The sequence below is a fragment of the Poecilia mexicana genome, unplaced genomic scaffold, assembly GCF_051168715.1.
Source record: "Poecilia mexicana isolate PSO_F unplaced genomic scaffold, ASM5116871v1 scaffold_14, whole genome shotgun sequence".
In the NCBI taxonomy this organism is placed as follows: domain Eukaryota; kingdom Metazoa; phylum Chordata; class Actinopteri; order Cyprinodontiformes; family Poeciliidae; genus Poecilia; species Poecilia mexicana.
In genome coordinates this window covers 8,776,491-8,791,127 of record NW_028263383.1, presented here as the reverse complement: position 1 = coordinate 8,791,127, position 14,637 = coordinate 8,776,491, and the positions used below count along the sequence as shown (strand labels likewise).

The 14,637-nt window shown below is 39.8% G+C and overlaps 1 protein-coding gene across 2 annotated transcripts; it reads right to left on the bottom strand.

Annotated features, from left to right (window-relative positions):
* Positions 1 to 714: 714 nt before the first annotated feature.
* Positions 715 to 13,589, bottom strand: tcerg1b (transcription elongation regulator 1b (CA150)). 2 transcript variants are annotated; one of them, XM_014973390.2, is made up of 21 exons: positions 13,480 to 13,589; positions 11,795 to 12,038; positions 10,966 to 11,118; positions 10,039 to 10,312; positions 9,712 to 9,954; positions 8,172 to 8,231; positions 7,099 to 7,299; positions 6,233 to 6,339; positions 6,019 to 6,107; positions 5,766 to 5,926; positions 5,577 to 5,658; positions 5,333 to 5,468; positions 4,743 to 4,832; positions 4,528 to 4,646; positions 4,213 to 4,363; positions 3,687 to 3,851; positions 2,807 to 2,989; positions 2,474 to 2,653; positions 2,263 to 2,346; positions 2,063 to 2,163; positions 715 to 1,442 (listed from the first exon to the last, which is right to left on the bottom strand). In XM_014973390.2, exons 1-21 carry the CDS (start codon positions 13,524 to 13,526, stop codon positions 1,241 to 1,243), a joined length of 3,072 nt encoding a protein of 1,023 aa, XP_014828876.2. In that variant the 5' UTR covers positions 13,527 to 13,589; the 3' UTR covers positions 715 to 1,240. The 2 variants fall into 2 exon arrangements, with proteins under 2 accessions (XP_014828876.2, XP_014828877.2); XM_014973391.2 differs by lacking the exon at positions 8,172 to 8,231.
* Between the last annotated feature and the right edge of the window lie 1,048 nt (positions 13,590 to 14,637).

Sequence of the window (14,637 nt, the reverse complement as noted above, 5' to 3'; positions counted from 1 at the left end):
TAATTTACTGTGATACTATCTCAATCAATAATTTAATTAAGTATGTATTTATTAAATTGACTTAGACATTATTTTTAAAATGTCATATATTTGGCCCTCTATAGTTTCAAAGCAATAATTTTGGTTCAAATAAATGAAGTCTTCTCATATTGATACGAGTTACCTTCCAGCATTTTTTAGCAAGCAAGATCTTGCGCCGGCGACGTGAAAAGGAGCGGTAGCTACTACTGAACGAGGGTACACGTCCGGCAACATCTTGTGACGTAACAATTTTCGACCAATCAGAAATGGCACTGCAGGTCTTGAAAAGTGTCGCATTTTAGGAGATCTTTTAGGGTTTCTCAATATAAACACCAAAATGTATATTTTTATTATATATAATATAAATATATATTCCTTTCAATATCTGAACACAAAAATAGTAACTGAAATTAAGATTTTCTTTTTCAGATGCCTCAGTCTATTCAGTAGTAATATTAGTATATTACTAAAAAAAAAAAAGCTTTTCCCAGCTCTATTAATCTGTATTTTAATTTATTTGTTCACCTGATCTGTGTAGCACTCAATTTGTGCAATTTATTAAACTAAAATGTTATATTTGATATATTTATGCAACGTCCTCAGTTTATATTTCAATATAAGCTACTGTCTCCACCAGTATTGTTCACTTCAAACATGCTATGTGGGGAAAAAACAAATCAACAGAACCTCATGTTGAAAAACAGTGGATGTTGCTTTTATTTCATTCAACAGAGAAACTGCTGTGACATTGGAGTAAACCACTGAGCTGAAACTAACATTCACACTGTGCCGCATAAATGGTGACTGGCACAGTGGAGCTGTAAGGCTTAAGGACGCCTCAAACATATACTCAATTAAACATGCCTGCGCCACACTCATACTCACACACACACATCTTCATTTACATCAGCTATCTTACATCTGTGTGGCTGCTCAAACAGCCTCACCGCTTTCTCCTCTCCCTCAGAGGTAAAGAGGTCAACAGTCGACTGGAGATCAGGTCAACCTCTGTTCCCTGCTGTGACCTTAAATGCAGGATGAAGAGATGGCATAACACAGAGACCTTAACCGTTCATCTCGAAGCAAGTCAGCCCCCAGCAATAACACTGCGAGGCCAGCCTGAAGGCTGGGATTCAGGAGGTGCTGGGGGAGGTCATGCTCTGGCCAAAGGGAGGGGTGGGGAGGAGTAGGTCACTGGTCATGGTGGCGATCCAGCCGTTCACTTGGTGGAGCGTCGCGTCGGTTCAGAGGCGGTGGGGGGAGGAGGCGGGCCGCGTCGGTCCAAATCCTCGATGTAGAACATGATCAGCTTTCTGCGCTCCTCTGGGACGCACTCCAGCACGAGGTATCGCTTGTCGTTTTGAAGGATTTTCTCCACGTCTTTCAGATGCTGGTCCGACTCCTGGATCAGCTTTCTGGACCTGGAAAAGTGGAACCATTAGAGCCACAAAAACATGAACTTTCTTTGAATTTAGCAGTGAATTTATTTCATAAGGGACAGTTTATATTAATCACATGAGTGCATGAAAACAGCCATGTAAATATGCCAGACTTGGCACCAATTTTCATCTGTAGTTCTCCGACAGGTTGTTAGTAAAAACTATAGGAAAACTATCTTAACGCTATCAATCAACCCTGTGAACGCGCTGCATACAGCGTTACAGGAAAACAGGAGCTTATTATTTTTTTTCAGATTCTCTGTCTCATACCATACTGTCGGCATAGTGACAGTTTCTACAAATGCATAAAGAAACAAAACTGGCAGTATGATTGGAAATGTTATTTTTACTACTTTCTCCACCGTGAGGCGAGAAAATCAGTAAATATCAGTAAATTTTAAATATGATTCAGTGCAGTGGCTTGAATATTTTTCAATAATATTTGTGTTTGTAGGCCATTACAATTACAAATAAGTGATTGCTTTCTTTTAATCGTAGTCTTTATTACTGCAATAGTACCAAAAAATATTGTGATAAAATTCTAGGTCCATTTTGCCTGTCAGTAATGCAGTTTTTAAAGGGTTCCTGCTGAGTGCACACACCTGTACGTGATGAACTTTGTCTCCTTCAGCAGGGTTCTGAAGTCAGCTTTGGCCGTGATGTATTTGTCTTTGATGTAATCTTCAAACTCTCGCTGTCTCTTCTGCAAAAAGAGATAAACGCATAAAACATGAAAACCACACAAATCAGATTTTGTTGAGTTAATATGTTGAATTGCTGCAGGTGTTAGAAAGTCTCTTACTCTGTCACTGGAGGAGAATTTAATACAGCGAGGGTCATCTTTGATGACCTTCTTGACTTCCTTCCATGTAGTCGTCAGTGTGATCTGCAACAACGAAACTTTTAAATAAGCTGCTTCATTTAAAAAATTAAAGTGACGCTCAGGCTGGAAACCTTCCCAGAAGTTCTCCTTACATTTGAACATTTTTCTGCGTCATGTTTTAACTTCTCACCATGCTGGTCTCGTCAAGCAGCTGCCTGAACTGTTCCTTCTTCTTCTTGGCCAGCGCCTCTACGTGCTCGTTGAACAGCTTCTCCTTCTCCTCCCTTTCCAGCAGGGAAGCAGACTCCCAGCGGTGGTCCTTCCGCAGGTTGCGGCGCGTGTCCGACCACGTTGCATCCGAAGAACGGACCTGAGGGAGGGGCAGAAATCTCTTACAGCCAAGATAATCGCAAAGTATGCAACAAAAAAAAAATATAAATAAATAAATAAATATGGAGGTTTGAAGATTCAGGAAGGATCAGAGTGTTGCAGCACCAGCGACAGAAACCCTGGAGCATCTCACCATGTCAGACATGAGGGCTTTGAAGTTCTGGATGGCCTCCTCCCGTTTATGCTGCTCCCTTTCTCGGTCGATCTCTTTGGTCTGCTCCGATCGGGCTTTCTGCACCTCCCGCTCCCTCTCTCTGAGGCTGGCCTCGATGCGAGCCTGCCGCTCCAGCTCTCGCTCCTTCTCAATGTCCACATTCTACAGGGCAGGGAAAACTTTATTACCTTAATGCAGGGATGTAACTCATTTTCACTTTAGGTCATGTCAAGGTCATAATGTTCTTAAACGGCTGGTTGTATCAGAATGCATTGACAAAACCCATTATCAAACTGTTAAAATATTAATAGATAGCTGTGTCTTAAAATTCATTTATGGTGGACATGTTTTGAAACTGATGTAGTTTTTTGTGGCAATGAAAATCACAGATTTGTGGGACGAATTTAGAAATATTCGCAAAATATCTTGCAATATTTGCAATTATGTATGACGGTAACTTTTTGTTCGATGGGCTATAATTTGACATCAAGTAAAGCTGAGGAAGCAATGTAGCAGAAGTCAGAAATACTGCCACCTGCAGGTGGGAGTTAGCATCAAATAAACCCAATGTTTTGACAATTTTGGTGGAAATTTTGCAGTAAAGTCACAATTATGCATTACTGCAAAAAAAGTGCAAGGATCTGTTGATTTTCCATGACTGGAGAAACTGATGCAATCTGGCAGTATATGAATAAAAACTGCTTTGATTAGATTGATACAATATTTAAGCACAGAACTGTTATATTAAAGGTTTTATTTATGCGTCCCTCTGGAGTCCAAAGGGCCAGATTTGGCCCCTGGGGCCTTGAGTTTGACACATTTTCAGTCCATTCTCCTCTGTTCAAAGAGCTGCTCCTACCTTTGCTTGTTTCTCCATGAACTGTTTGAATAGCTCCTCTCTGAGAGCGGAGCTGTCCACAGCCTTGTACCGAGGGTCAGTCTCTAGCCGCTCTTTCACTTTGCTCCATCGCTGATTTCCCTCCACGTGTTGGTCGCTGAGCAGGTCAAAAAAGTCTTGTCTAACCTGAGCAGAAAAAAGTAAAACTCGTGAGCAAACCTTTCCAGAATTGTGGCAAAGTAAAATTTAAGTTTATGACAAGTACAGCTAAGGATTATTGTGCTGCAAATCTGTGAAAATTTGCTATTTAATTAAATCAGGGGAGAATTGTTGTGGTCAGAGAAAGAGATTCTTCTTTACCCCACATGGTGCTCAGCTAGGAAAAACTTTTTTTCTGCTAGTTACAAACCTTAAGCATTGCATGTGTGAATTCCTCCTACCACTGATCAATTACATTTTCTACCAACAGAAAACAGCTTCCTGCAAAAGCTCTGCAATTCAAAATAAAACCTTTTAAAACCAGAGCGCAGGTTTAGGTTAGCGTTACCTTCTCTCCTCTGGTTTTGGAGTCTTCTTTGTCTCTCTTCCTCATAGCGGTCATAAATTCGATGAAGATCGCCTCCCTGTCCTTCATCTTGTCGATGGCCTTGAATCTTGGATCTCTTCCATGCTTCATGGCAAATTCACTAAATGTTGTTCTGCAGATTTGAAAGCAAGAAACCAGTGTCACTTTGGCCTATTAGAGTGAAAGTTTAACAAGGATCATAAATTAATATCCACAACTGGTTGTTGAACAAACCAGTAAAAAAGTTTCACAACCATCTTCAGAAACATTCAGAATAAAAATGGCTGGTTTGTTTACTTGGGTGTGAGCTTGGAATCCTCCATCATCCGCCTGAAATCATCTTTGGCCTGCATGAGCTTGTTCTTCTTCTCCTTTCTTTCCTCTTCAGCTCTTGTTTTCACATACTGATCAAAAACCTGAGGACACGATCATAAATAATGACTGGAGGATTAAAAACGAAAAAAAGACAAATACAGAGTAGATAAAAAGAAGAAGAAATGATGAAAATGAACCTGTTTCCTTTCTTTTGGGTTGAGCAGAAGGTAGCGCGGGTCGAACACGATCTTATGGAGCTCTTTGTCCCAGGTCGAGAACGCAGACACCTGCAAGCAGGACAAACAAACTTGCTATTCCATAGAAAACTAAGATTCTTCTGAACCAGAAAATAAAGAAATAAATCCAATACATTTCTGCTAAGCTATAAAAAGTTTAAAAAATGTCCTGAGAAACTGAAAATGTCAGTAATGATGATAAAGGTAGACTTTAATATTCAATAAGATGGACAAGTAAGCATTTCATAAGGTGGAGAACAGTAGATATCTTCAGGTTGTACTCAAACATCATTATACTTTTATACTGCAAATCAGATTCGTTCATCAATATATTTAAAATTAATACATGTTATTATTAATCCATAGAGGGAATTTAAGTGTTGACTTTATGAAAGTTTTCAAAATAGTTATTTTTAATGTTTTATTGCATACTTTAATTAGTTTAAGTCTGCATTAAAACAGACTATATCTGAAAACAGACTAAATTTAAAAGTGCATGAGAAGAGCTCTACAAATAAGATTTGAGGTATTTAGAAGGTTGTGTTTGTTACCCCTCTCTCCAGCAGCATGTCTCTGAACTGGGTCATCCTGGCCTCTAGGGGCACCACCGCTCTCTCTCTGGCCGCTCGCAGCTCTGCCTCCATGGCTGCTTCCTTCTCAGAGTCTGCCTCCTTCGTTTCTTCCTTCCTGTCAGGGGGAATCAAACCATCACAAGGTGAAGAAGAGCTTAAGCAATAATAAATTAAACGAGTGGTTCAACCTATGAATGGTTTTACATTAAATGAGCAGACTTACTTTCTCTTTTTGGATTTGGTTGGCTCCTCATCTGGACTATCTTCAGTGGCCAGCGGCGTCTCTGGTTCCTCCTTACTGACACCTGAGTACATCAAAATAACTTTCTTAGCGTAAAAGCTGCTAAAATGACCTTTTCTGTTGCAGCTGAAAGCCATAAATTAAAAAAAAGTCTGCTGTTGTTCTGCTCACCCGTCTTCTTGCTGTCCTCCAGGCCCCTCTTGTGTGGCGGCTCCTGGATGTGTTTGTCCACGTCGGATCGGCCAAGCAGCTCTTCGGGCCGGTCCCACATCGACAGCCGTGTGGTCGGGTTGTAGAAGAAAACCCGGTCGTCACCCGTCCATACCACACACCTGATGGAAAGAACAAAAATAGATTTTATTGTCTTTTTTTCTCCTCTGTCAGTAAGAAGCGAATTGGTGTGTGGAGGATGTGGGATGCATACCAAGGTGTGCCAGGTATGGGGTTGGTGGCGACAGGCCGGGCTTTCTGAGCTGCCTTTTCTTCCTCAGTCATCTCTTCTTCTTTAGGTTCCTTGACAAACAGAGAGAGAGAAACAGGTTTTCATCTCCTGTGTTGTTTTTGTAACTTCTTTATATGTTTTGGTTGCAGTTTATTCTAATATCCCCATTAGACTGTTGTTCATATTGTTTACTGACCTCCTTCACATTATTAGTGTTTTCCATCTTTATATCATCATCCTCCATCTCCATTGCCTCAGCTTCCTCCTGGGTCAGACGTTCTTTGGCCTTCTCTGCTTCTTTTTCTAAGAAAAACACACAGACACGCACGTTTAAAAAAACACATGGAGGAAAGAATGAGACCTCATAATGACATCCATCCTGGCAGTTCAGATGGAACTGGATAAAACTGTTCACACATGAAATTAAAAGCATGTTCTGTTTAATTAAATTAGTAGCGCAGTCAGCAGATCTGCTGATGTCCATGGAATATAATAAACACAAATCACATAAACTACTTTATTTTTCATAGTTCAGTGTCAGACACTAAGGATTTTAATCCAAGTATAGAATGTTCCTGCTGCAATAAACACTGCATCAATTAATGGCATGATAAATTAAAACGAGGATGATCGTTTCCATTGGCATGATTTATTGTTTTTCTCTTTTCTCTCTAAATTTCTACCAAAAACTGGATGACAAAAGTTTACAGGCTGGTGCTTTTGTCTTAGCTAGCCCTTCTTTTGGAGGACAGTTTTGCTTTCAGACGTCATAATTAATTTTATTTGTTGCTTCTGCTTATTGATTTTGGATAAACAGTTCCAGTGTTAAATGTTCATTGGAATTTAAAGCTCATCAATCTTTCAGAATAAGTTCTTGCATTATTATGCCATCACCATTATATTACTTCCAAATGGTCACAAAACAACAATATTACCATTTATTGCAATAGTTTCTGGGACAATTTATCGTCCAGCAAAACTTGCTAAACTTTTTAACAAACACAAAAATTTAAATGTCTGTTCAAAAGTAAAGCTGAACTCACAGAAGTCAGAAGTTCCTACCTTTCTCTATGAGGGCTTGTGGTTTCTCCCAGGTGGACTCCAGCGTGCGGTTGTTGTAGTAGTACGTTTTCCCATCGGCTGTCCTGTACTCCGTCCACTCAGGAAGCTGCAGCGATCCGGCTATGGACGCCGGAGCCGGCGAAAGCGTCAGCTGCGGGTGCATCATGGAAACTAAAGGCGGGCCCATACCAGGGAGCATGCCTGTTGTTGGAAAACAGACGGAAAACATTCATTTTAATTATTTTCTACAGTGAGTTATGTCTGATTTCCTAAGATGTTAATGAATATTTAGAAAACAGCATGAAAAAACCCAGCTGAATAGCTTTCATAAAACATTTTAGAAACTTTAGGGGTAGTTTGTGAATGAAAAGCAAAATACCACTTAAAGAGTATTTGTAGAATAAAATTACTACGTTTAATAACACCTTCACCATAAACAACTAATTAACAGATAACACAAACCAAATACACAAAAAAACAAACAAGTAGTGACCACACACTCACAACCATGCCACAGAAGAAGACAACCACATGATCACAACACATAGCCCGAATTAGCTGCTACAGGGCAACAACAGCTAGTGTTAATGGGACAGAGACGGCTTCTCTTCTGTCGTTTTCTCCTTTCTAAGAACAGGCTGCTCCTAACAACCAACAAATTCTCTTTAGATGCTGAACGCGGTAAATAAAAAGCAGCTTAACTGACAAGGTCAATCCCAAGGACAACACATCTTGAAGTCAAACCTTAAAAAGTTTTTTTGCGAGCACAAGGATGTTTGTTTTGAACTGCTGATGGTAGAAAAAACATGATAGCTAAACATTAATGTAGATAAGATATAAAGTTCTGATAAAACCAGAACTTTGATGAGAAATGATAACAAAGCTACACATTCTGTTTCTTTCTGTTGGAATGGCTGAAAAAAGTCACCACTGTACAGCGAATGGATGCATTCAACACCATGCTACTGGTTTTAAACGACCCCATGTTGACACCATACGATGCATGTAGATATCATTCACTACCATGCCATCTACTGTTGATCTGAGAGGCGAGCGAGCGGCTGGGTGTTTACCGTTGGCGCTGGGGCCTGCCTTTACACAGGGAGCACCTACTATCTGCACCATTGCTACACCTGCAAGAACAACGGACAAGCAAGCATGGGGATTGAACACAGCAGGAAACTGGACATCTTCTACCATGGTGTGCAAAGAGTGTGTGGCGTCCCACTTGGACAAACCGGCGTCAAAAAGGTTGGAAATCTCATATTTCTGAATTTGAGGAGATGAAATTATTTACACTAAACACTGAGGGACATCACAGCGTAGGATGCCATGTTGTCTTGTTTATAATTAAATTCATATGAAGCAACTGAAACGACTAGACGGAGCCATTTTCCACATTTTATATGAATCCCAGAAAAACCCTTGAGATCTACAGTGCCTTTCCTTATTCATGCCTCTTGCACTTTTTGTTTTCTCACACTAAAACCATGAACTTCAATGCATTTTATTTATATTTAAGTCATTGTAGTGCAGAACTGTGGAAGTTACAGTTGGTCTTAGCACTTTTCACAAATAAAAAGTTGAATACCGCAGCATTAATTACATTCAGCCCCCTGAGCCGGTACCTTTTAGAACAATACTGGGTTTTGTCTCCACCAGCTTTGCACAAAAACAGAATCTGTCTTGGTAAAACTGTCTGATCAGATGAAGAGTATTTATGAAATTTAATTTTCAATTACTGACACAAATCCTCAATTAGCTTTGACCGAAACATTCTAGTGCAATCTAAACCACAAGTGTCAAACTCAAGGCAAGCGAGCTGTTCACAGTCCTGAGATTTGCTCCATTCACATTTCCTATCCCTGCTGAAGAGAAACATTAGCACAGCATGATGCTGATTAAGATCTGAACATATGCACTTAAGCTAAGATTAAAATGCACAAATAGGTCTGTCACAATAACAAATCTGAAAATACATTCAGACAGATCAATAAACTTTAAATTAAATTTAAACAAAACAACAACAAACAAAATGGCTACTGAAGTCTCTGTTAACAAAACTGTCCTTCAGAAAAAGAGCTAGTTGAGAAAATGCAACAAGCTAAAGACTTTTGTCATCCAAATTTTAGTAAAAAAAGAAAAATAATAATAAACCATCCAAATAGAAATTATTGAGCTCGTTTTAATTTATTATACAATTAATTGATTTATTGCAACAGGTCTGCACACAAACTGACTATTTATCAATTAGCTGAACTTTGAGGGAACCTGGTTGCACGTGATTTTATTCAGCGTAGAATGGTCTAAATATGGTCAGATTTGTATCTAGTAAAACATTTTACAACCATTTGTCTTGGTGTGCTAAATAAAATACAAAGAGGTTTTTTGTTGCAATAGAAAAAGTTAAAGAGGTATGAATACAGCGCAACATTTTACTTTGAACTCTACGCTGCACTACTAGAGGCTGCTACAATAAGCCACAAAGCAACACTTGCAAACAAGACAAAAACATTTATAATTTGCCCATAAAGACCTAAAGTTAAAAATCATTAAATATGCACCACAGTTTCATTAGAACAGCAGCTTTTGAGCTGCAGGTGTCATTCTCACCTGGTAGAGGGATGTGCATGCCTGGCAAAGGCACCCGGAAAGGTGGCACCATGACGGGTGGGAAGGCAGGTATGGCTGCAGTGGGCTGGGCCACACTGTGAGGCAAGGCTGCTGGCAGCAGTGGCACAGTCTGGACCGCCGTGACAGGGGACGGCACCGTGGAAACGGTCACCACGGTGACCGGCGACACAGCAACAGTGGACGTCACAGTGGCAACAGGGGGGAGGTCTGCTACAACGGTGGCTGTGAGGTAAGAAAGACAAAAACGACAAGGCACTTTTAGCTTTGTGTTCGCTGAGGCGCTGAGCGCGAGGAACATTTGTTTACCTGCGATGGTCACAGAGGGCGAGGGGGTGGTGGTGGGGTCTGAACTCGAGGTCAGAGTGTGGGTCGGGGTAGAGGTCGGGGCCTGAGTGGGGGAGGCCGCCGCCGTGCTGGCAGCTGTGTTTCCGCTGTTGGTGCTAGCGGGTCCGGTCGCACCAGAACCTGCAGCTGTAGCCCCCGCTACCAGAAGAGGGTTGAGTTCAGACTGCTGGATGATCTTCACACCATCTGGTTTGCTCCATGATGACTCTCTGGTCCGAGCGTTGTAGTAATATGTCTGAGGAGGAAATAAGTCATCAAACAAGGTTATTTCTTTTATTGAAAAGCTTAGCAGCAATGTAGGAATCTGCTAAACCTGTTTTATTTACTCCCTCAAGTCAATTTCTCCCTCCTTTTTTGCTAAATAAATATTCCAAACACTTCAAAGTACGTATTTATGTTTTTTAAAACATTTTAAATGCTTAATAGGAAACATATTCTGGCAGCATTTTGAACATTTTATAGTCAAGATAGGGATCTACATTGTCTGGAGAAATGGACAGAAACAGGGACTTTCAATGTGTACATTTCATTTACATTGACTTTAAATGAGTAAAACTCTGTTTTACAGCAAAAGATCTCTCAATTTGTTTTCAAATTATGATTTTGTCACCAGCATTACTTCTGCAGGTTTACAAAGCAATGATCACCTCAGTAGATTACAAAAACTGAATGCATCTTTCACTGCTATTACAGAACAGGTAGATTTTAGCTTTTATTATGCAAGTTTAACCATAAAACAAATATTTTCAAGAGAATGCAGCCAAAAATGTTTGGACTAAGAATCTGTGCTTGAGTTAAGCAGTTGTCCCTTATGAATATAATTGCAATCAAGTTCTTTCCTCTAAGATAAATGAAAAAAAAATATTCTGATGGGAGTTTTCATCCTACCTTTCCCTCTGAAGTTTTGTTCTCTACCCAGATTTCCTCTGCAGGATTGAGAGTTGGGTTTCCGGATGCAGGAACAGGAGGCATCCCAGGAGGAAACAGCATCCCTGGAGGAGGCGGCAAGTTGCCAATGGGAGGGGGAAGGAAAGGAGGCCTCTGCAGAAGAAGATGCAACAATGCATTTGGCTTTCAGACTTTCTATCACAACAAAACATATATTTGTAGCAAACAGAAAACCTGCAAGAATAATTCACAGTGGCTGATGCGTCATGGACTCATTTAAAGAAAGTCTCCCTGCATTAAAGAATCAATTACTGCAAAAGCTAGAGAGATCATCAAACATGCTAAGTCATATCCTTCTCTGATGAGTGAAGTCTTCTAAAAGCTGAACTTGTTAGGTTCACAGAGAGGAAAGCACAAAAAGCATTATTCATGTCTACTCACTGTTTTTCTCATTTTGAAAATTACTACTAAAAATAATACAAACACTAAGAAAACTACACCTGTTAATTCCCTGCAACAGTTCTAATAATTTTTTACAATTGCTTTAAACTCCGAATATAAAAAGTGAAAAAGCAACCGCTGGACATTTTGGTGTAATAACTAGCATCAACTGTCCTTTCAAATAGGAAATGAATAGATTTTGCATCAACTGAATAACAAAGCGATGTGCTCCATCTGTGGCCGGATGTTGGAAAACAAAGAGCTCTCCGAACGTATAGCATGAAATCAATATGTAACATGGCGTAATACAGTTATAATGACTGTGAAATATGGCATACACAATGACAGAAAGATGTGCTAATGTTGCAGAAATATGTAAAACATTCACCTGGAGGTGAGGAGGTCCAATGGGTGGTGGCATGCCTCCGGGTGGTGGGATAGGCGGCATGTTTGGGTCAAAGGGAGGTCGGGCAAACGGGGGTCTTGGCGGCGGGCCCCTCATCATGCCAAATGGAGGCGGCGGTGGCCTTAGCAGTGGCGGAGGCCCTCGTAAAACTGGGGTCTGGGCTGGCGTAGGTGCGGGGGCAGTGGCAGGCGCAGGGCTGCGGAACCGCACTGCCTGCTGCGCCATTCTGGTCAATAAAGTAAAGGATTTTAATGTTTCAAGCTGCAGCTCTTCAATGCACAATACAAAAAAAAATTAGAGCTGCACCATACGTAGAATGCAAATGTGTGAAGGTGGTTAGCCATTTTCAGTATCAGTGAAGAATCTGAAAGATGATGTCAGAGGAAGAACAAAGGCTTCCAATAAGGAAACTTTGTTTTCTACAGATGCATGCTGGCATTTAAGCAACTTAAGCTATAAGTATTACACCAAAGCTCCTTTCTTCTATTTGTCATGTACAATTGTGTTTTAGGCAACACTGGCAGTAGTTTGAAAAATTAATTTCAATCAATTGAGCTAATGGCCCAACATCTCTTAAAGGAATACAGAAAACACTGATGTTTACAGTTAGCAATGCTTTGTACATGGATTTACTCAGTAAACAGTGCAAAACATCAATATAAAAACAGTTCAAAAAGTCAACTTCATTCTTTGTTTATTTTGAAAAATTAGTGAAATCCAGTTCTATGTGGAGCTGTTTAATGCAGACTGCTGAGATATGGTGCCCATTTAGAGATACAGGTGTACCATAAAAAACAACAAGCAAAAGTGAGATAAGGAGGTATGCTTTAATTCTTTTTCACTGGGACTTATTTATACATACCCATGTTCAATAACGTGGCTGATGCAGACATTAACTATCTTACCATAGATATTTATTTCCAAAACAAATCAATTTAGGTTCAAATATTTTTTACAATTTCTTCAAGGGAAATTACAATCAGCTAAAAATCAGTATTTATTCAGATCACTTCCGTATCTTCCCAGAATTTCTACCATGTTAAATCTGCAAACATTGCAGCAGTGCAATTCCCCATGAACCAAAAAGCCAACAATAGCCTCTAAGAATATTTTAAAATTGGTATAATATCGGTATAAACTACACATGTTTATAGTTTATACTTGTGAGTTTTTTTGTTGTATGCGTTTGTAGTAATGTAGTCTATTAACCAACACATTTATATACTAAATGCTTTCGGGTCATACTCAGATAACTCTGAACAAAAATCAATCATGTTGTGATTGTCGCCTCTTGCTAGTCAAGCTAATAGCCACCCCGTTCATTCAATATACAGAGCGGACTGCTGTTTACCTAAACATCTTACGTGATTTATCTAACAAGCTTTTAAATGTAAATATGCGACTTGTGAGAACATAAGACCGGGCTCTGGTCAAAACAGTCGTTTTAGGATTAGGAAAGTATCTGTTCCGCGTGTTATAGACGGAGAGGCGCAACATAAGGCTAGTTAGCTACAGGCTAGTTAGCTGCCGTGGCTACATTCACAAGTAAAAACGCCAAAAATCTCAGTCGTAGACATCCCCGACCAGGTGCATATAAAATCTGCATTTGTATTTAATATTACACTTTAACCATTTTGCTGTAAACTCGTATTTTTCTCATAGCTGACCTGTTGTCGTTAAACCCAAGAGTTTCGCTCTCTGTCTGGTCCGCCATTACAGGAAAGTGTAACCGCTTTCTTCCTGGAAACGCCCCCAAAAGGTAATCACACGTTTCTATTGGTTGATCGTTGCCGTCCATAACGGTCCAGTTCAAGCTGCGCGCTCTGCGATTGGACACAAATGTTCTCGCGATCCTTTAGCTAAATGTTTATTGGCCTTCTTTTATCAGTTTATCTTTGTTCAGCGTGGAGCTAAGGATTTTAAACATAGGCTGTTCTGCTAATTTTTCATGCTGTTAGTGCTGACTCTGTTGTGCATTTTAATGTACGTACATCTTAATGTAAGCATTAAACGTTTGCACAAGTCAGTTATAGTTACCAGTGAAACTTTGGTTGAAAATGCACTTCAAAATATATCCATCCTTTATCTTCGAAGTTAAGATATTTTATTTAAAAATCGAGTGACTATTGAATGACGTGCCCTAAAGTCATTCAGTGACCCTTCAGTATTTCTCCTTAAAAATATAAAAGAAAAAAAATTCAAGATTCAGGAAATTTGAGCATGTATAGTAAGAAATTTTGAAATAAAAAGTGTATGCACCATGTATTAGTGAACATTTTATTTAAAAACATGAAATCAGCTATCACCTGGAGGCTGGCTTATAAACTCTCCACATTGTTTAGTCTTGGTGAGAGGTGACATCAGCCAACACTGAAATTATGTTGAGCCAATGATGACTTCTTAGATAAAATCAGCTGAATAATAACGCTGCACTGAATAACCATCAAAGACAAATGGCCTCAAAGCTCCACCGTGCCAGTAACTTTGGTCGAGGTTTTCCTCCTCCATCCAGCTTCTGGCAAATCCGGGCCTATAAAAGCATTTTAAAAATAAATTTAAATCTTTGTGATTTATTGACTGTCAAGTATCTAAATACATTGAAAACAAGATGTGTAAAATATGGCAATCAGAAACTTTACACCGAACCTTAAACTCTGGCTCTGGCCCATATGGTACATGGTTGCTTGATGATGGGGGTTAAAGGGCAAATAGGGATTGCAGGAGACTGGTTGAGGCACAGGAGATGGACCAAATAGAATTGGGTCCAGAAACCTGGGTTGACCTGAAGGCATACTTTGTGAGCCAATACAGTGAATATTTGAGTC

Coding starts and splice junctions, on each gene's coding strand:
- tcerg1b (XM_014973390.2), bottom strand. CDS start 13,526: ATGGCGGACCAGACAGAGAGCGAAACTCTTGGGTTTAACGACAACAG. Junction 8,232..9,711: donor CATGCACATCCCTCTACCAG/GTGAGAATGACA, acceptor TTGTTCTTGCAG/GTGTAGCAATGGTGCAGATA. Junction 2,164..2,262: donor AATTCTCCTCCAGTGACAGA/GTAAGAGACTTT, acceptor CTCTTTTTGCAG/AAGAGACAGCGAGAGTTTGA.